Genomic DNA, 23,462 nt, shown 5'->3' on the forward strand with positions numbered 1-23,462 from the left:
CACCTTCATTTTACCTTAGAGTTGGATGCTGAAAGAGTAGTTGAGAGTTAATCTGACTCCTGCCTCAACCGGCATACAGGATCCACCCCATCAAACGGAGGCTGAACTTTGTAGCATTCTACACACACACACACACACACACACACATATATATATATATATTACTGTATATATACCCTTCTCGGCTATTACTTCAAGACGCACTGTCATCCTCAATTAACTGTTCTAAGGAGCTAAGGACGTATGGAGTCCTGCTGAGCACTTATGTTGTGAAGCCCTGAGTGGGTTTGAGATTGAGCAAAACAACCAATTGAATGAAGCATGGAGTCTGAATGACAATTTGTATTTAGACGCTGCACTGACAGCAGAGTTTTCTTCAGGAGGGAGTTGGTGAAGCTATAGGGGGAGAAAATAGTAGGGGAAACACTGAGATGCATGAACAAAGAAGACACTAACAACAATCCTTCAACATCTGAAGATGTCAGCAGCATCAAACTCAAAAAACGGTACATCTGCGGGTGAAACTTGTCTAGCGACCGATAACGTAGAGGCAGAGGGGGCTTCGACATCCGCATCTTCACAGGTTACATATCGGAAGAAATTTTCCTCCTCCGTCTACGATCCCTAATTTTCATGACTTTTACACGAATGTGACCGGAGGCCTCCAGGACAGGATTTCACAAGTTGTACAGAAACATGGAGCGCGCCCACATGATCTCATCCAAGTTAATCTTCAGGACGATGTGACAATGAGTGTGTGCTATGGAGTCGGTGAGCTCTCAGAATTCCACAATCTTTTAGATAGAATAGTGCAGAGCAACATGTCGGTTCGGTGTTACATGATGGCTACTTAGAACTAATTAATTTATGAGGGCTCCACGAAGCAGTGATAAGAAGAGGAGAGTCGACACGTGTTTCGCGGCTGAAAAAAAAAAAAGCTAAGCATGTGGCGACCCCTGAAGGGAAAAGAAGAAGAACAACATTGATCAGACGTGTTTTGCTGTAAATTTAGCCTGGTTGAATAATCCTGAGTTAACTTATGCAGAAGTCTTGAGTGCGGGGCGTGACATTCACATCAGAGCCGGTCTGACTCTTCATAGTGATGTCACATTCAGCAATGTCGATCAATTTGAGCAGCTGTTAGATTGTAGAATCGTTATATTTCACCAAGCAACTGATAAAGAGAATAACCGTAGAAAAAAACTTTTACTTTTACATTTCAAACAGGAACACCCTCACGTTACTATATGCTCTTGCACAGTAATCACTATTTTGGGATAAGTAATATTAAAGGGTTTCTAGGAGTGAAATATTTTTGTGAACAGTTACATCGGTTATGAGAACCCCTACAGACATTCCTGCGTCAGAAGCTGTAACGTGTGCGCCACAAATTGTAAAGATACTCCAGTTCAAAGAACCTACTGCTCCACTTGTAATAGGTTCTGCACAAATATCCAGTGTTTCGACAGTCATCTTGAACCGCGTTGGCATCCGAAACTTGAAAAAGCAGTCTCCAATTGTGAAATTTATAAAAGATGTCCAAGATGTAAAACTGTCTACTACATTTCTATTAAAAACCCACGCGCCCATAGATGCGTCGTTAGGTCGTGTCCAATCTGTAAGCACCCTCTCCCACTCAGGGACTTTCCTAAAGCATTAGGATGTAAAACAGAGCTTTAAAAAAGGTTCTTTCCACGCAAATTCACCGATTATTCAAAAAATGGGTATAAAGGGAGATATCATCTGCCTGAGATGTATGGCGCGTATGAAATTAATCCTAAACAGAGAGAGAGTTTCTTTCAATGGTACAAGAGTGTGAAAGATCAAGACTTCGAAGGTGGGACGAATTCTTAAAAACTATATCCCAGTTAAATGTACCCTTAACCATGATTGAAAATACGAATGCGCGTGAGCAATTGCGTCTTCGACCGTCTGAAGCCTTGAGTGAGTCGGATCCTCCAATACATAGGAGTAAAAGAAAGCGCGGGAAAAAAAATCGTCAACATCTCTTTGAGATATGGATTATAGCACCCCTGCTTCTAAATTGTCAAATGACGTAAAACAGTTTTATACCCCAACTGCATCTGAATGGGGGCTGTCAACTCCAATAACCTCAAAATGGTTGGAATTCAGTTGTTAAAAATGAAAAAAAAAGTATATAAAACACTGTTTTTCACTTCAATAAAATGCTTTATTGACACGTTTGATAAAGAGTATTCATTTTGAACATTCACAACACCCTTTATATAGTTTTAAAGTACATGCTTTCTGATTAGACCTTTTAGCAGTCTTCACATCTGACATACATTTGGCACATTTCTGAACAAACTGTGACATAGGCATCATTCTTTTTTAATTGATCAGGATAGAGTCCCATTACATCTTGAAAAGAAAGTCCTTTGAAGTGTTGACATAGGAAGAATATCACGTGGGCTCCGCATGCTGCTGAATCGTCATCTTGAACTTGGAGTTTGTTGTAGCGTATCTCGAGAGAATTCCTGTTTAAGAAAGATGAAAAAATTGCAGGATAAAATGGAAAGTCTGGTTCATGACCGTACCTCTCAAAGAAGTTTGATCTTCCTTCTTCTTTGTCTTCACTGATCATTCCCATTGATCATTCCCCACCCTCACGGGTAAGATCATGGATATTAGCGACTAAGTAGCAAGGTCGCTTATCAATCTTAGACGGTAATAAATCGCTAGGGAAAACACCTCCGAACGACTCACCCAAGATAGGTCCCAGAATTGTTCATTTTATTTGTTTTAATAGTCGATTAGAACGTGTCTCTTCGAGTTAATTTTTATAATACTGTCGTAACACGCGTAGACGATCAAAGTCATAGTCCGGGGTAAGGCGACTCGAAAGTGTAAATCCAAACGACACGTGCCGTGTTCTGACGGCGATAGAGCCTCGCTGTCTATTTCACCATCCCTTGTCAGATTGAAGAGAAACAAACTGTAGCCGTTTTCAAAAGTCTCTTGGTCTATACACACTGGGGAGTCTCTAATGTGTCTGTTATTACCTAGATAAAGATTGTAAAAGTTGCCAACAGTCTGATGTGTATCGAAACGTGGCTTGTAGGGCTTTGATGGGATTAATCATGAATTTAGACTCAAAGCTAGGTATTCAAGATCAATGTGTTGGAAGTTGAAAGGATTCGGCTCTCTTGTCCCGACATAGGCCCGATGGTCCACTAGCCCCACTACAAGGTATATCTGAAGTCTACTGAGGTATAAACTATCCTGCGAGGATACACGGGTCTGTGCAGGGATACTATAATTCTTTATCACTACCCGACTTATAGGATAAATGGCATTTGATTTCATGAGAGTGGCAGAATGCCCTAGCATGACATTCGGTGAGACTGGAACTTTTTTCACAAAAAGGCTTGCCCCTAAAATGTTTAACTTGAACTCATCGGCCGCTGCAGACATCAGTGTAAAAGCACTTTTCTCTTTCACGAGTTTTAATCACGCATCCACATTGTTTAACAGGAGTCTCTCGGACAAGAAAATGTCGGTATGCAAACGCCAATTAACTCACTAGACCAAATGATGCGGTCTTCAAGATAGCATTCAGTTCAATAGATTCATAACGACCGGTAGGCATTTTAAGATAAAGAGGCGGTCAATATGGTCAATAATCTCAAAACCATTTCCTGAAGTCTCAACATTATTACGCGTGTTGATGACATTTTTGATTTTCTTATCTAAATTTTTTTCGATCCTAAATAGTGTGTCAGATGGGATTCTCTTGTTTTTGCAGTTCAGGCTGATAAAATGTCCCATTCAAAATTTCACCTTTTATGTGTCTTAATTTGTGTCTTAATTTGACAGATGACATTGTGATCTGCAGTGAGAGCAGGGAACAGGTGGAGGAGAAGCTAGAGGTGGAGGTTTGTCCTGGAAAGGAGAGGAATGAAGGTTAGCCGCAGTAAGACAGAGTACATGTGTGTGAAGGAGAGGGACCCAAGTGGAAGAGGGAGGTTACAGGGAGAAGAGATCAAGAAGACGGAGGATTTTAAGTACTTAGGCTCAACAGTCCAGAGCAATGGAGAGTGTGGAAAAGAGGTGAAGAAGCGTGTACAGGCAGGATGGAACGGGTGGAGGAAAGTGTCAGGTGTGATGTGTGATAGAAGAGTTTCAGCTAAAATGAAGGGAAAGGTGTACAAAACTGTGGTGAGACCAACGATGTTGTTTGGTCTAGAGACAGTGTCACTGAGGAAAAGACAGGAGACAGAGCTGGAGGTAGCAGAGATGAAGATGCTGAGGTTCTCTCTGGGAGTGACCAGGAAATATAGGATCAGGAATGAGTACATCAGAGGGACAGCACATGTTCGAGGTTTTGGAGATAAAGTCAGAGAGGCCAGACTGAGATGGTTTGGACATGTCCAGAGGAGAGATAGTGAATATATTGGTAGAAGGATGCTGAGTTTTGAACTGCCAGGCAGGAGGCCTAGAGGAAGACCAAAGAGGAGGTTTATGGATGTAATGAGGGAAGACATGAAGGTAGTTGGTGTGAGAGAAGAGGATTCAAAGGACAGGGCTAGATGGAGGAAATTGATTCGCTGTGGCGACCCCTGAAGGGAAAAGCCGAAAGGAAAAGAAGAAGATGTGTCTTAATTTGTACAATAAAGACGGACAAGAATTGTTACTACACCAAAGATCGGTACAACAGAGTCACTTCAATGGTGGGAGCTCTACAATTTTGTATTTCATGGAACAGTTGAAAAAAGCAACATCATCGATGTCAGAAACATGGACTAATGATCAAAACAAAAAACCAACAACAAAAAAACCCAAAACATGTATTTGTGATAACATAGGATAACATTAACTTTGAGACTTTCTCTTCTTCTTCTTCTTTTCCTTTCGGCTTTTCCCTTCAGGGGTCGCCACAGCGAATCAATTTCCTCCATCTAGCCCTGTCCTTTGAATCCTCTTCACTCACACCAACTATCTTCATGTCTTCCCTCATTACATCCAACTTTGAGACTTTAAAGAGCATATTGATATCTTTTGACAAAATAATACCATATGAAACTGTTAAAGTGTCTTCAACAAACTAGTTGATTCTTGTATAAACACTGTTTGCTGAAAGAGGTGAATATGATCATTATATTCTTGTGGAGAACACTGGCAAGGTCAACTTCTTGTTTTGACTATCTATGATGTTAACAAACCTTGTGTTCCTAGGAAGAACGTAAACATGGTTATGTTCTAGGGTAAAAGGCTAATATCTGGAATTGGATAAGAGTATGAACGTCTGTCAAAATTCAATGTATGAGCTGGTTGAAAACTTTAATGTCTTGAGTTTGTTTATTACATATTCTAATGAGAGATGTTTGTTGATTCTGGGGGATGGGAATTTCACAAGCCTATTGGCTTCCATCCGTCTGCCCTTTTTTTCGGATGTTGTTGACGTTGTACGTATGATGGTGTGAAGTCTGCTATATTATCACGTCCGAAAAATAAACTAAATAAATAAAAGTTATGTTTATTAATATATCAAAGTCAGTTAGGTTCCCACACTGGTGTGTAACTTCTGGCCAGATTGAGTTCCGAAATCACTCACTCACCTGTGGGGCGGCGGCTGGCCAATGGCTTCACCCCAATAAAGTCAGCGAAGAAGGAAGAGAGAGAGAGAGGGTGAGAGAGAGAGGGAAGCGCCGAGAGCAGCAGACAAAGAATTAACCTGATTAGCCCGCAGGCTAATGCTTAGTGATCTGACTTTAGTAGTTTATCTGATTCTGCAGTTTGTAAGCATTGGATTTCACTGTATATACTGTATATATTGTCACAAATTAATACATGGTGCCAACTGCATCTGAAGTACTGTGCATGTGGTTCATTGTACCATTACCTCCAAGAGTCCGATCTAACTTCTGATTGACATAGTCCCAAATGCTAATATCTTTTAAATAATGTAGCCGGGGTACTTGCTACAATCACAACAGCATGCCATCTTCTCTGCTGCAGGTCAGTGATTGTAGTGGTTCTGTGTTTAATTACTGTAACATGCGAACAATAATCACATAACTAAATCACAGCCAGCCAAACTCAACCTAACGCCACCCTGTGGTGATCTGCTGCCACCCTCTGGCGGTTATAGAACATAGCAGGCACCCGCTGACAAACGACAAATGTTTTAAATAATATTCAACATTAAAGGGGACCTGAGAACAATCCACCACAAATGTTGGTCTGCAGTTCTTTGTGTCAGAACTCAAATTCAGCCTCCATGAAGGGAAGAACACAGACAGGAAGGACCGCAGTTTGTGAAGTGGTTGATATTTCAGGACCCTGGAGAGCAGCGACTGGAGAACTGGTCCCGCAAGACTGTCAGTTGAAAAAGCTAGAAAGAAAATGTGAGACAGTTGTTGCAGCTGCTGAACACAACTGAAGACGTGGGGACAAAAGAAGTGCTCTTGAAAGGAGGTGGTGGCTCTAAGAAGAGCCGTTGGGCTGGGGGGTCAGCAGGAGGAGGTCTACTTGGAGCTGGTGTACTTGGTCACGGCCTTGGTGCCCTCAGACACGGCGTGCTTGGCCAGCTCCCCGGGCAGCAGGAGACGCACGGCGGTCTGGATCTCCCTGGAGGTGATGGTGGAGCGCTTGTTGTAGTGAGCCAGACGAGAGGCCTCACCGGCGATGCGTTCAAAGATGTCGTTCACAAACGAGTTCATGATGCCCATGGCCTTAGACGAGATCCCGGTGTCTGGGTGCACCTGCTTCAGCACCTTGTACACGTAGATGGCGTAGCTCTCCTTCCTGGTCCTCCTCCTCTTCTTGCCGGTCTTGCTGGCGGTCTTGCTCACGGCTTTCTTCGAGCCCTTCTTGGGCGCTGACTTCGCTGGTTCAGGCATTCTTCTTCCTCCTCTTCCTCTGAAAAGAAAAACGAGTGACGCAGCCGGGGGGGGGGGTGACCTGGTTTATAGAGGCTCCATTCAAATAGGACTGTGTGGACCCTCTCCTCTGATTGGTGGAGCTGCACACCGGGTGGTCGGTCCGGTTGTGTTTTCTCTGAGGTCAGTGTGGAGACGAAGAGAAGAGAAGACAAAGACGAGACAACGAGCGGTGATCACGTGACTGAGGTGTGAGCAGCTCTTCATCACCAGAACACACGGAGCTTTGGGTTCTCCTGTCGGGTTCTGTTGGGTTCCATTTACTGTAGAACGTCACCATATAGGACAGAGGGAATCAGGGGGTAATGCTGAGAGTAAAGAAGAAAGAAATGTTTAATAAAATGAAATAATGAAATAAAAACAGTTAAAACATTAAAGAAAATAATTGAATGTTATAATAAAACAGACATAATAAAGACATATTTTTCTGTCCCTCCAAAGAGACCACTGCTCTATTTTCTCCACCCTGTTGACGACCTTGTGGTTCCGGTCAGGAGAGAAGTAGCTCCGCCTCTGTCCTCTATCACGTCCGCAGAGGAGACATATACATCTGTGAGAACCAACAGCTCCTCATTCAGTCCAGAACTTGTGATCTGAAGATGAGTGGAAGAGGAAAGGGAGGAAAAGGACTCGGGAAAGGAGGCGCCAAGCGTCACCGGAAAGTTCTCCGTGATAACATCCAGGGAATCACCAAGCCCGCTATCCGCCGCCTGGCTCGCCGTGGTGGAGTGAAGCGGATCTCCGGTCTGATCTACGAGGAGACCCGCGGTGTGTTGAAGGTGTTCCTGGAGAACGTGATCCGTGATGCCGTCACGTACACCGAGCACGCCAAGAGAAAGACCGTCACCGCCATGGATGTGGTGTATGCTCTGAAGAGGCAGGGACGCACCCTGTACGGCTTCGGGGGCTAGACCACTAGTGACGTCATCAACCAAAGGTCCTTTTCAGGACCAGCACTGAGTTCAGAAAGAGTCCAGTTCTGTCTATAAATAATGCCGATGGTGCAATAAAAACTACGTACAGATTGAAAGGATCGTGTCTTAAGTAGATTTAACAAATAGCTGATTTCAGTTACAATCTAAACCTAATGGTGTCGATTCAACTAACAAATCATTATCAAGACATGGCTACATAGAGGCCCTGATAAGACTGGTCGCCTATAACTGATTTTTAGTCCATCCAGATTGATGTTGCATATCTCGTGTGTGGTCTGAGCAGTCCCAATCAGATTTTTTAAAGATGGATTGAAACCACATTTGGGAGGTAGTTATGCGTCAGAGACAGGGGCATCTGCAGTCTGAGCAACTCCTAACACTACAATCAGACATGGCCATCGGACACTTGCTGAAAACAGTGTGAACAGGGCCCTAAGTGTTTTTTATGTCATAAAGACAAATTTGAGCTTTGCAATCAAAAGAGGAATTGGCTGAAGCAGTTTTATTTTTTGCATATCCTATACAAACCATTAGATAACCCAGAATATCACCATTTTTCTCCTGGTGTTTATCCAGTATTATTTGTTATATAATGCCTGAGCAGTGGATATATACAATTTCCTCTGGGATTAATAAAGTATCTATATCTATCTATCTATCTATCTATCTATATCACCATCACTACTCCTTTCATTGTAATCTTTGATTATTTTACCTTTCAAAGGTTTTTCTTTAAATATCAACAGAGATCTACCAAAATTGAAATCACAATTTAAGGTGTCTTGACACTTCATTTATATTTATTTAAAAAATGAAATTATATATATATATATATATATATATATATATATATATATATATATATATACACATTTATATATATATTAAAGTTTATATATACATATAAAGTTTGAGTAAAGAATTATTGTATTCTTTACTCAAACTTGTTTGCTAATGCTTTAAGTATGAAATATCTAAAACCTTTACAATGCTAATAGACACCAACATTTCATTAATATTTTCTGTTTTTCCCCAAACCTCAACACGACATACGTATACTGTATGGCATTACAAGTGAGGAATTACAACATGAACACACATGACTTGTTCAAAAACATTGCTCATGTTGAAATATTTTAATTAATATTACATAACACCAAAACTCTTAGACAATTTCCAACTAAATTTATGAGCTTAAATTACTCCCAAGATATAGTTTCATGTACTCTAGTCATTTTAACTCCATTTAGTGTTAGTTGAATTTTGTGATTTGCCATGACACCACCACACACTTTATATATTTTTTAATTTACCAATAATTAATTGAATTCTTTAACGTAATCGATTCATTGTGGATGATAGAAATTCTGATCCTGTTGGGGTTACTACGGCGTGTCATCCATTTTTCATTTAGATGAATTCTCATGTTTGTTTGGCAAAGTTTTTATGCCTGATGCCCTTCCTGCAGCAACACCATTTATCCAGGCTTGGGACCGGCCCACAGGTGACAGGCTTGTGCCCCCGTAGGGCTGCAGATGGTGGGCATTGAACCCAGAGCAGCATACGTGTGAAGAATGTCACTGAGCTACATCCCAGACTCACATGTCAATTTACTTAAGGCTTTACTTGTTAACTTTGGTCCAATACTGGAACTCGTGGAACTCCACAAGGTACTTCTCCAAAAATGTGACATTGAGTTTTACACACTCCAACCTAGTATTTAAATATTTTCTGATCTAGAGGTGATCATGATGCCATCAAACCTGTAGCAAGCTTCGTCATTTTAACAATTAAATCCTACAAGCCAACACCTACATTCTGTTTTTAAACATGTAAATGGTTAACCTAAATCTGCTGAACACAGGAGAAGCTCTCATCAGTGAATAAAGAGGCTCTGAAAAGAGCCGTTGGGGTGTCAGTGGGGCTGTGACGTCAGTCTAAGCCCTCTCTCCGCGGATGCGGCGGGCCAGCTGGATGTCTTTGGGCATGATGGTCACCCTCTTGGCGTGGATGGCGCACAGGTTGGTGTCCTCGAACAGGCCCACCAGGTAAGCCTCGCTGGCCTCCTGCAGAGCCATGACAGCGGAGCTCTGGAAGCGCAGGTCGGTCTTGAAGTCCTGAGCGATCTCTCTCACCAGACGCTGGAAGGGCAGCTTCCGGATCAGCAGCTCGGTCGACTTCTGGTAGCGACGGATCTCTCTCAAAGCCACGGTACCGGGCCTGTAACGGTGAGGCTTCTTCACGCCGCCGGTGGCCGGAGCGCTCTTCCGAGCTGCTTTGGTGGCCAGCTGCTTTCTGGGGGCTTTGCCTCCAGTAGACTTACGAGCGGTCTGCTTGGTTCTCGCCATCGTTTCTTGCTTGTCTCCACAGGAACACAAGAATGCTGCAGAGACAGGAGAGCCGCTGCTCTTAAAGCGTCCGAGGGCGACCACTGGTTGGTGGGGGGCTCCTCCTGGAGCTCAGCTCCGCCCAGTGGAGCGTCACACAGCCCGCAGCTCATTGGAGCCGAGTAGAGCTGGAACGTCCCGTCCGACCAGCTCCCGTCAGCCTCTCTCTGGTTGGTCCGGCGGGGAGAGTGGCGCGCCCTGCTCCATATAAGTGAAGGTGGGGGCGGTCTGAGCCCCATTTTCTGTGAGCTACATCTCTAGAGAAACCAGTCGAACATGAGCGGACGTGGTAAAACCGGCGGTAAAGCCAGAGCTAAGGCCAAGACCCGCTCCTCTCGTGCCGGGCTCCAGTTCCCGGTCGGCCGTGTTCACCGGCTGCTGCGTAAAGGGAACTATGCGCAGCGCGTCGGTGCCGGCGCCCCCGTCTACCTGGCGGCTGTGCTGGAGTACCTGACCGCTGAGATCCTGGAGCTGGCTGGAAACGCTGCCCGTGACAACAAGAAGACTCGGATCATCCCCCGTCACCTGCAGCTGGCTGTCCGCAACGACGAGGAGCTCAACAAGCTGCTGGGCGGGGTGACCATCGCTCAGGGCGGCGTGCTGCCCAACATCCAGGCCGTCCTGCTGCCCAAGAAGACCGAGAAGGCTGCCAAGAAGTGAACTGCTGGAGCCCACAAGCTGCAACACAACGGCTCTTTTCAGAGCCACACAAGGCTGACAAACAGACACGTTTTTCCTCCTTGTTTCATCATCACTTATCAGAATAAATGAACCTACTTTTTATGGTGTTTGGTGTCAGTACAAATTATTAAAAAATCAAGCAACTTTTTCTGGAGTCTGATTACATTAGTTGTGCTTACCAGACATGAGACGTTATGTGACCATAAGTGACATTATGAGACCTCATGAAAGAGCCTTACTATCACAACATTAGCCTCAATCTGTCCTGTCTCTCCTGCTGGACATGAATTAGAATTCAAAAATGTTCAAATTAATTAAAATCAAGTAATATGTGAAACCAAGTAGTTATTCAGAGAGAATGTTAACTTAGTTATTTCAATGGGAATGGAATTATATTCTGTAACTATTGGGGTATTATTATTGTGTATACTATTATTGTGGAATTTCCACGGATTCGCGCTAGTCTGACATATAATTTAATTACTTTACATGTTGTCAACACATTGTTCTTTATTTTACCCAAATGGTGTTTACAGTCTGTTGGAGTTGGGAGCCCCCTAGTGGTACTTTCTGGAGATAACACCATCAGATGCAGTGGTGGTGCTGAAATGAGAGGATGGTGCCAGTTGAACTTTACCAGAGATGGCTCCAGCAAGTGTTTAGTCAGATGTTAGAGAAGGACAATCACACATTTAAAAGGTCCTCTGCTTGGTAGTCCAACCAGCATTACAACCCATAATAATAGATGTTCCACTAACTGTTACATGAGTATAAGCCAGCAAATGTCAGTTCTGGAGGTTCTGGAACCCCTACTAGACCATGACAGTGAAGAGGAAGAGGATGAATCTGAGTCTTTTAACCGCATTAAGATCAGTTCAGCTTCTAATGATTCTGATTGTGAACCAGATCAGAAATTAGTCTCCCTCTCCCTCCAGCCAAGACACACATGGAACATCTTCAACTAACTTCAAAAAAAGTCCAGCTGGTTCCTTTTTTCTCTTTTTGATTTATATCAGACTGATTGTGTGTCTTTAACATGGAATCAGCTAAGAAGAGATGATTTCTGTTTCTAACCAATTGACCCAAAGTTTTGGTCCTGCTATCTACAACATAACACTATCAAAATTGTAATATTATCTACACTATATACAATATTGACACTACATACACGACAACGCTATCTACCCTGTCTACACTATTAACACTGTAACACTGTCGACACTAACGCTAAAACACTATCAACACTGTCTACACTATAACACTACTTACATTAGCGACACTAACACGTTCTACACTATCAACACTATCTGCAGAGTCTTCTTCTTTTCCTTTGGACTTTTCCCTTCAGGGGTCGCCACAGCGAATCAATTGTCTCCATCTAAACCTGTCCTTTGCATCCTCTTCTCTCACACCAACTACCTTCATGTCCTCTTTCACTACATCCATAAACCTCCTCTTTGGTCTTCCTCCAGACCTCCTGCCTGGCAGTTCAAAACTCAGCATTCTTTACTGGAAGTAGGTTGTGTTGAGGCAGAGGTCCAAAACTTTGCAGATCTGGTCGGGGTTTAGGTTTGTCCTGTCGCTGAGGGCGGTGTCCTGTCAAAGCCGTTATCTCACCACTTCCACAGCCTCCGTTGTGGGGACACATGTGAACAGGGAGGTGACGTCGTAGGATACCATGGTCTCATCTGTATCCAATCTCAGTCCTCTCACCTTTTCCAGAAAGCCCATGGAATTTTCTATATGTCTCAGTGGATTGACCCAGGTCTCATGCTAATGACCCTCATTAGCATACAAAGGTGTAACTCACATCTCAACGACCCCCTTTGACACCCCCACCAACAATCGTTGGAGAGCCAGACGGGTTTAACGACGGTCGTTGGAATGTGAAAAGCACTGACCACACCCCACAGGGTTTATAAGCTGGGACATTATCAGCCACTCTCTGAACAGAAGAAGTCTCTTGGATGAGAGACGAAACGTCTTCGAAAACTTTCTCAACGTCCAGTGGATCGACTCAACAGCTTTTGGATAACACAGTCTGTTTTCAATGGAGTCTGAACTTATCAAGTCGCCGCTGGATATGAACAACAACAACAAGGTGTTTTTCTTCCTCATATTTGTATTATAATTTATTCTGAGTATGAGAAGACATCTTTCTGTCTTACTTAAAGTTACATTATAGTTTACTATTATTATTATATAGGTTTTTCCCTGTCAACAGTAACAGCTGGCTGAACAGCTGGTTCTACTCCAGAGAGAAAGATAACTTTATTATGGACTCACATCCCTGTTGCTGTGATTTGAGTACCAGGTTTTAATTACATTAACAGCGTTGTGTCTCCTCCAGTTTACTCAGACTTTAGAAACTATTTAGAAACCTTGACCAGCTGACTGGGAAAAGAAATACACTGGGGATAGAGACAGGGCAAGGAAAGGAGAGACAGACAGAGAGTGAGAGGCAGAAGGGCCGGATCGAATTTGCAGTCATAATCGTGTAGTTGCTGAAGTGGGGGCAGGATTTCCAGGACTTTGGATTTATGAGACTGTATGAGAAATTATGAGGCATTATGATCCCTAATGAGACCTTATGAGATGTTACAAAACCTTATGAGACATTATAAGCCATGAACTTACGAGACATGTGACATTATGAGACCTCATGAGAGGGCCTTACAGTCACAACATTAGCCTCAGTCTGTCCTGTCTCTCCTGCTGGACATGACTTAGCTGCAGGTGTATCCCCACCTACATATTTGATTAAGCTCACTTCGGGCAGCTCGTCGAATTAGCTCCGATCTTCACGTTTGTCCGTGTCTCTCACTTAAGAAGCCGTTTTGGCTTCCTCAAACATAATAGTTTATATTCTTTGATTGTCACGGACCTCTCGTTGTTGTGTGGGGAACTCCGATGCTTTATTCACCAGGACGGAACTCACAAAGCCGGCGTCTACCCAAATGGCCAGACCGCAACGCCGAAGCGGCCTTCGTCTTCGCATTCGTCCGTCCCACACGTACAGAGCCGTTACGGCTTCAACGGACACAGCAGTTTGTCTTCTTGTGACGGTGTAGAAAAAAACAGAAAACAAAGTCTGATATTATTTTATCGTGGAATTTCCACGGGTTTGCGCTAGTCTGACATATAATTTAATTACTTTACATGTTGTCAACACATTGTTCTTTATTTTACCCAAATGGTGTTTACAGTCTGTTGGGGTTGTATTTCTCTAGTGGTACTTTCTGGAGATAACACCATCAGATGCAGTGGTGGTGCTGAAATGAGAGGATGGTGCCAGTTGAACTTTACCAGAGATGGCTCCAGCAAGTGTTTAGTCAGATGTTAGAGAAGGACAGTCACACATTTAAAAGGTCCTCTGCTTGGTAGTCCAACCAGCATTACAATCCATAATAATAGATGTTCCACTAACTGTTAAAATGAGTATAAACCAGTAAATGTCAGCTCTGGAGGTTCTGGAACCCCTACTAGACCATGACAGTGAAGAGGAAGAGGATGAATCTGAATCTTAGGACCGTGTTAAGATCAGCTCAGCTTCTGATGATTCTGATTGTGAACCAGATCAGAAATTAGTCTCCCTGTCCCTCCAGCCAAGACACACATGGAACATCTTCAACCAACCTAAAACAAGTCCAGCTGGTTCCTTTTTTCTCTTCTTGATTTATATCAGACTGATTGTGTGTCTTTAACATGGAATCAGTTCATAAGAGATGGTTCCAATGAATGGTTATGATGTTTTATCTAACTGGAGAAATGTGAGTTTTGTTTTGATTCATCAACATCAAAAAGTAAATGCTGATATTTAAAAAATTTTCTCCAAAACAATGTCTGGACTTAATTCTCGTTCGAATTGTGTTTCTGGTCTATTTGTTTCCGGACTGCAGCTTCAGGAAAGACGCATAAAGTACCCGACCCAGAGAGAGGGAGACCCCCTCTGACCCCGTGATCAGCTCCACCAATCACAGAGGGGAGGCCACACAGTCTGCTTTGACTGGAGTATGAAGAAAATACGATCACTGCTGATCATCGACGACAAGAACAACAAATAGAAAAACAACAACAACAACAACAACGACGATGACGACAACAAGGTGTTGTTTATCCTCATATTTACATTTGAATTTATTCAGAGTATAAGAAGACATAGTCGTGTCTTATTTAAAGTAACATAATAGTTTACTATTATTATTATTATTATTATTATTATTATCATAGGGGCATTTCAGAATTGTTGGACATTTTACATCCTAGCCATTCTTAATAATCCACATACAAAATACGAAAATATGCAGTTTCTGAGTATTTTTACTAGTCCTGAGAGAAAAGTATGAAAACAGTTTTAAAAATACCAAATAAGTGTGGTTTACCCCCTAAAATGCCATTTTTCTCTTGTCTCACCTACCTAATGACCAAATAGGACCTCAAATGAAAATGTTCAAATTAAATTTATATTTCATTTTTTGTATTTATTTCATTGCTGTCTTTTCACTGTGGGAACATGTTTTATAAACATAATATTTCAAATAATAATTGTTATTCATGGAACACGTGTCCCACAACATGCATGCAACCCTGTCACTATAAACTTTTTAGTCACATCATCCAGTGGACTTGACCTCATCCAACAGTTTTCCAAAAGAATGGGTGGAGCAAAGGTCTGTCCTCTCTTCTAGTCTTCATTTTTACGTACCCCCCCCCCCATTTTTTTTCTGGGCTTTTTTGCTGTTTTTCGTGTGTGTTCAGAACGCTCTTGTGTGTTTCATGGATATTTTGTTCTCTGTAACCTTTTTCTGTTCTGTCATTTTGTGAACAGTATTTTGTACATTCTGTAATAAACTGTAAAGGAAAAAAAACTGAGTTGCTCTTTACTGTAATGCTTTTGAACGTGAACATTACATGTGGACATAAAGTTCCCAACCAAGAAATTTTGTGTACATTTTGCATGCAGAAACCAGTACAACTGAAACAAAAAAGTGTATGCAATTTTCATAATGTCAACAATACCCAGTATTTTGAAACCTGGTGTACTTTGATGAACTGCATGTACCTTGTGAAGTGAAAACAAGCGTTACTGTTTGACGCAGTAATTTCATTTTGAGTCTAATATCAAGTGTTTTGGTAAAGTGTGTGTGCAGAGAAAGATGTATTCTATTTTGAAATGAAGAGTTAGTATTTATTTAACAAAATGTGTTTTTGAGAAGAAAATTAACCATTTGGTCAGTTGTGCTTACCAGACATGAGACGTTATGTGACCATAAGTGACATAATGAGACCTCATGAAAGAGCCTTACTGTCACAACATTAGCCTCAATCTGTCCTGTCTCTCCTGCTGGACACGACTTAGAATTCAAAAATGTTTAAATTAATTGAAATCAAGTAATATGTGAAACCAAGTAGTTATTCAGAGAGAATGTTATCTTAGTTATTTCAATGGGAATGGAATTATATTCTGTAAACTGAGCTAATCGGGCCTTTGATAGTTTATTGATGAATGTGTATCAGAAAATGCCTAAACATGCTGGGAATGTAAGATTTAAAAATAAAATTATGTTTGGAAATCTTTCAAAATCTACTTTGTCACATCAGTGTCACTATGAACAGCTGATTTGTGTCCAAACGAGCTGCCAGCAGCAGAAATGTCCACAGTCCACAGCTGTGACAGGAAGTCTGGCTCCACGGTCCCCGAGCCTCGGTCACCATCAGTGTGTTTGCTGCTCCACAACAACTTGACTTGAGTCCAAAGTGATCCTCAGCCGACAACTGCTGTCACTTTGATTCTCTGAGCAAAGATGTGGAGTCGCTGGAAAACGGAGTTTGATGGAGCTCCGATGCATCGGAAACATTTCATCACGTTAACGAGTGGGAAAAGTCACGGAGACTGGCGGGACACGGCGGTGGACTCGTGAGGTGTGGAGGCTCCCTGAACTCAAGCCAGAGAGTCTCAGAGTTCTCCACGAGTTCAGGATGAAGAGGTTCTAGTCCGCGGTCCTCTCCCTTCACGGCCAGCCTTCAGGACGCGTCCCACGGGGACTTTGGAGTGTTTTATCTGTGACAGAAAACACAAGTGAGCCCACGTTCACGCCGGACAGAGGAGCCGCTGGGCTGAGTCTCCACGGTTCTCATGGTGCGTTTAAGACCCGCCTCCAGCTCCGGATTCGACAGCAGTCGTTTCAGCGACGAGAATCGGAGTCCGGAGGAACGAAACAGAGAAAACGATGGCAGAAGAAGCTCCAGCAGCAGCCGCGGCCCCGGCCAAAGCAGCCAAGAAGAAGGCCCCCAGACCGGCTAAGTCTGGCCCCAGCGTCAGCGAGCTGATCCTGAAAGCAGTGGCCGCGTCCAAGGAGCGGAGCGGCGTGTCAGCCGCTGCCCTGAAGAAGGCTTTGTCTGCCGGCGGCTACGATGTGGACAAGAAAAAGGCGCGGGTCAACATGGCCATCAAGGCTCTGGTGGCCAAAGGGACTCTGGTCCAGACCAAGGGCACCGGGGCGTCAGGCTCCTTCAAGATGAACAAGAAAGCAGCCGAACCCAAGGCCAAGAAGCCCGTCAAGAAAGTGGCGTCTAAAGCCAAGAAGCCCGCAGCCAAGAAACCGCCAGCGGCTAAAAAGCCCAAGGCGGCGGCAGCCAAGAAGCCGGCAGCCGCTAAGAAGTCCCCCAAGAAGGCCAAGAAACCTGCAGCCGCCAAGAAAGCTGCAGCCAAGAGCCCCAAGAAGGCTACCAAGAGCCCCAAGAAAGTGGCCAAGAAGACCAAGGCCCCCGCAGCCAAGAAAGCAGTCAAGAAGGTTGCTAAGCCCAAAGTCAAGAAGGCAGCAGCCAAGAAGAAGTGAGCTGTCATCATTGTGATCAATACACGTCTGACTAAAGGCTCTTTTTAGAGCCCCCATGTCCACAATGAAGAGCTTTCCTCAATAAAAAGTATGCTGCTCATCATCATCATCACATCAACTCTTCCTCTCACACCACACCACCATCACTGCTGAACAACCACATCACTACTGCTGAGCTACAAACTCACTTCATTCACTAACATTACACTCATTCACCATCAGCAGCTGACCACATGTTTCCTTCAGGGATTCTGCATTTACTTTCAATTTACTTTATTCAAGACAATGAATAATTTCAGTGTTAACAAGTTTTCATTGAATTTATTGTTGAAGAAATGTATGAAATTTAAGTGATTTTATAAGTAGAGTAGATATTAACTTAATTTCCAACAACCCAACATTTTACTTGGGATGTTCATAGAAAGTTCAGTCTCATGACTTTAATAGTTTCTTTCAGATAAATCTGTTGTAAAAAAATTGTTTTATTCAGCTGACAAAGGATTGTTAAATATACAGAAAAAGTTCAAAAAAGGAATCCGTTGAAGCAGTTTTATATTATCCCATCCTGTACAATCCATTAAATAACCCACAATATCAACAATACATAAATAGATAAAAAGATTCATTCTACATTCTTCTTCTTAGTCATTTCACATCATTTTACATTATAATCCTTAATTATTCTATGTTAACATGTGTTCTGAGAATCAACAGACCAACACAAATTATCACTGAATCCATTCTGTGAAATAACCCCTAAACATAAAACACGAATGTGTTCCAACAGTAGTTCTAAGTAATTCTTTCAAAGACGCTCAACCCTCTAAATTTTGTCTTTAATTGAAGATAGTATTTCTGAGGTTTTTAAGGATACAGTATCACACTTGAAAAATGCTGGACTCTAAAAAACTATTGTTTTCATGTTCTGAAGTTTTATTTGTGTATTTTTCCCAAACGTCAACATAATATGACCATATATTATGACCATATAAGAAATACGTATATGTACACACATTTCTCGTTTTGAAATTGCCTTTTTGGAAATAACTAAATATTAAAATAAAAGCACACTTTGAAACGTTGTCTACTATATTTTGTTTGTGGCTTTAAAACGAATTGATCTAAAATCACCCCCAACAGTGTAGTTCCATATACGCTTTTAAATTTAGCACCATGTAACATGAGTTGAATTCACACCAGTTCTGTTTTCTATTAGTGGACGCTTCCAGTATCAGGATGGTGTTTGACGGCGAGAAAAGAAGTCCAAACAGTAAACCGTCTTTGCAGAGTGGTGATGGGGGGATGGTTACCTGGGGGGGGGGGGCATTGTTCATGAGGCTGACTGCAGTGGGGAAGAACAATCCCAATGCGATTAATTGACGTCGCTGCGCGCAGGTTTCTGCGTAAAATTATTAAGGAAGAGTGCTGGTTGAACTGTTCATCTCGTTCTGACATCTAACACCGTAGTATTTAATGTCTAGTTATAACCTGATTACAATAAGTTGGTCCATCAGACCACAGAACAGACACCCGCGTCTACTGACAGACCGGATCAGCTCTCCTAAGGAGGTGGTGGCTCTTAGAAGAGCCGTTGGGCTGGGGGGTCGGCAGCAGGAGGTCTACTTGGAGCTGGTGTACTTGGTCACGGCCTTGGTGCCCTCAGACACGGCGTGCTTGGCCAGCTCCCCGGGCAGCAGGAGACGCACGGCGGTCTGGATCTCCCTGGAGGTGATGGTGGAGCGCTTGTTGTAGTGAGCCAGACGAGAGGCCTCACCGGCGATGCGTTCAAAGATGTCGTTCACAAACGAGTTCATGATGCCCATGGCCTTAGACGAGATCCCGGTGTCTGGGTGCACCTGCTTCAGCACCTTGTACACGTAGATGGCGTAGCTCTCCTTCCTGGTCCTCCTCCTCTTCTTGCCGCTCTTGCTGGCGGTCTTGCTCACGGCTTTCTTCGAGCCCTTCTTGGGCGCTGACTTCGCTGGTTCAGGCATTCTTCTTCTTTCTGATCACACAGAAATGAAGCCCGACGCGCCACAGTGACTGTATTTGTACATACTCCATTCAAAGCAGACTGTGTGGTCTCCCACCTGTGATTGGTGGAGCTGATCACGGGATTAGATGGGGTCTTCTCCCTGGGTCGGGGTCTTGATGCGTCTTTCCTGAAGCTGCAGTCTGGAGACTAAAACACCAGAAACAATTCCAACGAGAATGAAGTGTGTTTATATCTAATAATAATGAAATATGTTTACTCTTTTGTGAATGTTGAAAATACATGAAGACATTTTTACATCGGTTGTGACCATTGATTTTACACACTGCATCATTATCCAGTCATACTGTCATAATTACAATTGTAATGTCCCCCAGGGGATCAATAAAGTATACCTTCTTCTTCTACTTGTTACTAATGCTGTATTTATTGTGACAGATTTTCAGAAATACACGTTTGGATAAATGATGTAAACTTCTGATGTGAACTTGTTCCATACCAAAAAGCTTTCCAACTTGGACGTATTTACATGAGATCCATCACATGTGTGTTGGATCTGGTTTGAATCCATCAGCTCCATTTATCAAGTAACTGAACGTGATTCCTGGACTTCAGGATGGTTTGGAGCTCTTCCCTTGTGAAGGGGGTTAATGTGAAAAGACGGAAATCCTCCAGAATTTATCAGTTCACTGTTACTCCAAAAGAGATGTTAGATACATAATCCCTGATCAATTCTGATTAAATATACTATAAAAAATTGGAAAAATTCCAAATGACGGAGCCCGTTAGTAAAAGTCAAACAGCTTTAAAGGATAATTTTGAAATTGAACAATTTATGAACTGAAATGTAATTTGTCATTTAAGTAACTAAAATTCAGCTGTTTTTATTTGCATCATATACAGTAAGCATCTCCTCCTGAAGGTGACGCTTTCTTTGTTAAAATAAGGGCTACAAGGATTTACACAAATAATAATAGAGCAGAAAACAAGTCTTGACAATCCTTCAACCTTAGTAAAAATAATTCCAGTAAAAAGAGACGACTTAAACCACATGAACAGGTTGTTTCCTGGTTATTTTTTGGGTCCCGTCACTGTGGAAGACCTCCTGCATTGTCCCTGTACCCAAGAAAGGACGCCCTACTGAGCTCAACGACCACCGACCGGTCGCTCTTACCTCCCACGTAATGAAGACCCTAGAGCGACTGGTCCTGGAGCTCATGCGTCCACAGGTGCAGGGTGTTATGAACCCTCTCCAGTTTGCCTATCAGGCCAAGGTTGGGGTTGACGACGCTGTCTTGTACCTCCTCCACCGCATACTCTCCTACCTGGACGCCGGGGGCTGTGCCGTCAGAGTGCTCTTCTTCGACTTTTCGAGTGCCTTCAACACCATCCAGCCCCGGCTCCTGCAGGATAAACTGCCCTCCATGGCTGTGGACCCCTACCTCGTTAGCTGGATTACGGACTACCTAACGTAGTAAAAACAATTCCAGTAAAAAGAGAAGACTTAAACCACATCAATAGATTGTTTCCTGGTTATTTTATTTCTATGAACAAAGTCCATAGAAATAAAGTCATAACTTCACTCCCTCAATGTCTGAGGAACTTTTATTTGACTCCAGAATTCTGATCTAGCCAGTTGTAATCCTTTTACTAATGTAATTAAGTCTGTTTCTTCTAGACTTTCCGACTTTTCACAAACTTTTTGTTGGAAATAAGTGAAAATTATTTGTAATCCATTACAAGTGCGAGTATCAAAATCATTGAAATGAGTGTTACTGTGGACACATCCTGTACCTATACTGGTCATCAGGTATTCAGTAATCTGACCGATACCAGTGGTGAAATGTTAATCCTTGAAGAATGAGCAGTTTCCTGCTTTCAGGACTTGTTCGAATTGAGTTTATGAATTCTTCATTACTGTGCTGCGATCCAGATTTGTCCGTATATTTTAAAACTTCATGCTACAATAAGGAGGAAAAACGTGTCTGTTTGTCAGCCTTGTGTGGCTCTGAAAAGAGCCGTTGTGTTGCAGCTTGTGGGCTCCAGCAGTTCACTTCTTGGCAGCCTTCTCGGTCTTCTTGGGCAGCAGGACGGCCTGGATGTTGGGCAGCACGCCGCCCTGAGCGATGGTCACCCCGCCCAGCAGCTTGTTGAGCTCCTCGTCGTTGCGGACAGCCAGCTGCAGGTGACGGGGGATGATCCGAGTCTTCTTGTTGTCACGGGCAGCGTTTCCAGCCAGCTCCAGGATCTCAGCGGTCAGGTACTCCAGCACAGCCGCCAGGTAGACGGGGGCGCCGGCACCGACGCGCTGCGCATAGTTCCCTTTACGCAGCAGCCGGTGAACACGGCCGACCGGGAACTGGAGCCCGGCACGAGAGGAGCGGGTCTTGGCCTTAGCTCTGGCTTTACCGCCGGTTTTACCACGTCCGCTCATGTTCGACTGGTTTCTCTAGAGATGTAGCTCACAGAAAATGGGACTCACACCGCCCCCACCTTCACTTATATCGAGCAGAGCGCGCCACTCTCCCCGCCGGACCAACCAGAAAGAGGCTGACGGGAGCTGGTCAGACGGGAGGTTCCAGCTCTACTCGGCTCCAATGAGCTGCGGGCTGTGTGACGCTCCACTGGGCGGAGCTGAGCTCCAGGAGGAGCCCCCCACCAACCAGTGGTCGCCCTCGGACGCTTTAAGAGCAGCGGCTCTCCTGTCTCTGCAGCATTCTTGTGTTCCTGTGGAGACAAGCAAGAAACGATGGCGAGAACCAAGCAGACCGCTCGTAAGTCTACTGGAGGCAAAGCCCCCAGAAAGCAGCTGGCCACCAAAGCAGCTCGGAAGAGCGCTCCGGCCACCGGCGGCGTGAAGAAGCCTCACCGTTACAGGCCCGGTACCGTGGCTCTGAGAGAGATCCGTCGCTACCAGAAGTCGACCGAGCTGCTGATCCGGAAGCTGCCCTTCCAGCGTCTGGTGAGAGAGATCGCTCAGGACTTCAAGACCGACCTGCGCTTCCAGAGCTCCGCTGTCATGGCTCTGCAGGAGGCCAGCGAGGCTTACCTGGTGGGCCTGTTCGAGGACACCAACCTGTGCGCCATCCACGCCAAGAGGGTGACCATCATGCCCAAAGACATCCAGCTGGCCCGCCGCATCCGCGGGGAGAGGGCTTAGACTGACGTCACAGCCCCGCAGACACCCCAACGGCTCTTTTCAGAGCCTCTTCATCCACTGATCAGAGCTTCTCCTGTGTTCAGCAGATATAAGTTAACCATTTACATGTTACATGAATGTAGGTGTTTGATTCTAGGATTCAATTGTTAAAATGACGGAGCTTGCTACAGCTTTGATGGCATTATGATCACCTTTGGATCAGAAAATATTTAAATACTAGGTTGGACTGTGTAAAACTTAATGTCACATTTTAGGAAAAGTACCTTGTGGAGTTCCACGAGGTCCAGTGTTGGACCAAAGTATTCAAATAAAGCCTTAATAAGTAAATTGACATGTGAGCCTGGGATTGTAGCTCAGTGACATTCTTCACATGTATGCTGCTCTGGGTTCAATGCCCACCATCTGCAGCCCTACGGGGGCACAAGCCTGTCACCTGTGGGCCGGTCCCAAGCCTGGATAAATGCAGAGTTGCTGCAGGAATGGCATCACACATAAAAACTTCGCCAAACAAACATGAGCATTCACCTAAATGAATAATGGACGACACGCTGTGGTGACCCCAGCA

General features: G+C 43.7%; 8 protein-coding genes across 8 annotated transcripts; 4 read left to right on the top strand and 4 right to left on the bottom strand.

Moving 5' to 3' along the window:
• Positions 1-6,264: 6,264 nt before the first annotated feature.
• On the bottom strand, positions 6,265-6,884 carry LOC137609657 (histone H2B 1/2-like). The gene has a single exon (XM_068336826.1). The coding sequence runs from the start codon at positions 6,861-6,863 to the stop codon at positions 6,489-6,491; it is 375 nt and encodes a 124-aa protein (XP_068192927.1). The 5' UTR covers positions 6,864-6,884; the 3' UTR covers positions 6,265-6,488.
• A 609-nt stretch (positions 6,885-7,493) lies between these two features.
• LOC137613697 (histone H4) lies at positions 7,494-7,884 on the top strand. Its single transcript, XM_068343101.1, has one exon. The coding sequence runs from the start codon at positions 7,502-7,504 to the stop codon at positions 7,811-7,813; it is 312 nt and encodes a 103-aa protein (XP_068199202.1). The 5' UTR covers positions 7,494-7,501; the 3' UTR covers positions 7,814-7,884.
• Positions 7,885-9,756: 1,872 nt separating this feature from the next.
• Positions 9,757-10,188, bottom strand: LOC137612204 (histone H3). Its single transcript, XM_068340616.1, has one exon. The coding sequence runs from the start codon at positions 10,183-10,185 to the stop codon at positions 9,775-9,777; it is 411 nt and encodes a 136-aa protein (XP_068196717.1). The 5' UTR covers positions 10,186-10,188; the 3' UTR covers positions 9,757-9,774.
• Positions 10,189-10,479: 291 nt separating this feature from the next.
• Positions 10,480-10,950, top strand: LOC137603287 (histone H2A). The gene has a single exon (XM_068326542.1). It carries the CDS (start codon positions 10,501-10,503, stop codon positions 10,882-10,884), a length of 384 nt encoding a protein of 127 aa, XP_068182643.1. The 5' UTR covers positions 10,480-10,500; the 3' UTR covers positions 10,885-10,950.
• A 6,185-nt stretch (positions 10,951-17,135) lies between these two features.
• LOC137610769 (histone H1-like) lies at positions 17,136-17,744 on the top strand. Its single transcript, XM_068338573.1, has one exon. It carries the CDS (start codon positions 17,136-17,138, stop codon positions 17,742-17,744), a length of 609 nt encoding a protein of 202 aa, XP_068194674.1.
• A 1,224-nt stretch (positions 17,745-18,968) lies between these two features.
• Positions 18,969-19,747, bottom strand: LOC137610352 (histone H2B 1/2). Its single transcript, XM_068337947.1, has one exon. The coding sequence runs from the start codon at positions 19,736-19,738 to the stop codon at positions 19,364-19,366; it is 375 nt and encodes a 124-aa protein (XP_068194048.1). The 5' UTR covers positions 19,739-19,747; the 3' UTR covers positions 18,969-19,363.
• A 1,974-nt stretch (positions 19,748-21,721) lies between these two features.
• On the bottom strand, positions 21,722-22,189 carry LOC137603281 (histone H2A). Its single transcript, XM_068326526.1, has one exon. It carries the CDS (start codon positions 22,169-22,171, stop codon positions 21,788-21,790), a length of 384 nt encoding a protein of 127 aa, XP_068182627.1. The 5' UTR covers positions 22,172-22,189; the 3' UTR covers positions 21,722-21,787.
• A 269-nt stretch (positions 22,190-22,458) lies between these two features.
• On the top strand, positions 22,459-22,897 carry LOC137612122 (histone H3). The gene has a single exon (XM_068340487.1). The coding sequence runs from the start codon at positions 22,487-22,489 to the stop codon at positions 22,895-22,897; it is 411 nt and encodes a 136-aa protein (XP_068196588.1). The 5' UTR covers positions 22,459-22,486.
• Positions 22,898-23,462: the final 565 nt, after the last annotated feature.

This window comes from Antennarius striatus, chromosome 2 (assembly GCF_040054535.1).
Source record: "Antennarius striatus isolate MH-2024 chromosome 2, ASM4005453v1, whole genome shotgun sequence".
Classification (NCBI taxonomy): Eukaryota; Metazoa; Chordata; class Actinopteri; order Lophiiformes; family Antennariidae; genus Antennarius; species Antennarius striatus.

What these genes read in the sequence shown, in the direction of transcription:
- LOC137613697 (XM_068343101.1), top strand. Translation starts at nt 7,502, where the DNA reads ATGAGTGGAAGAGGAAAGGGAGGAAAAGGACTCGGGAAAGGAGGCGCC.
- LOC137612122 (XM_068340487.1), top strand. Translation starts at nt 22,487, where the DNA reads ATGGCGAGAACCAAGCAGACCGCTCGTAAGTCTACTGGAGGCAAAGCC.
- LOC137609657 (XM_068336826.1), bottom strand. Translation starts at nt 6,863, where the DNA reads ATGCCTGAACCAGCGAAGTCAGCGCCCAAGAAGGGCTCGAAGAAAGCC.
- LOC137603281 (XM_068326526.1), bottom strand. Translation starts at nt 22,171, where the DNA reads ATGAGCGGACGTGGTAAAACCGGCGGTAAAGCCAGAGCTAAGGCCAAG.
- LOC137612204 (XM_068340616.1), bottom strand. Translation starts at nt 10,185, where the DNA reads ATGGCGAGAACCAAGCAGACCGCTCGTAAGTCTACTGGAGGCAAAGCC.
- LOC137610769 (XM_068338573.1), top strand. Translation starts at nt 17,136, where the DNA reads ATGGCAGAAGAAGCTCCAGCAGCAGCCGCGGCCCCGGCCAAAGCAGCC.
- LOC137603287 (XM_068326542.1), top strand. Translation starts at nt 10,501, where the DNA reads ATGAGCGGACGTGGTAAAACCGGCGGTAAAGCCAGAGCTAAGGCCAAG.
- LOC137610352 (XM_068337947.1), bottom strand. Translation starts at nt 19,738, where the DNA reads ATGCCTGAACCAGCGAAGTCAGCGCCCAAGAAGGGCTCGAAGAAAGCC.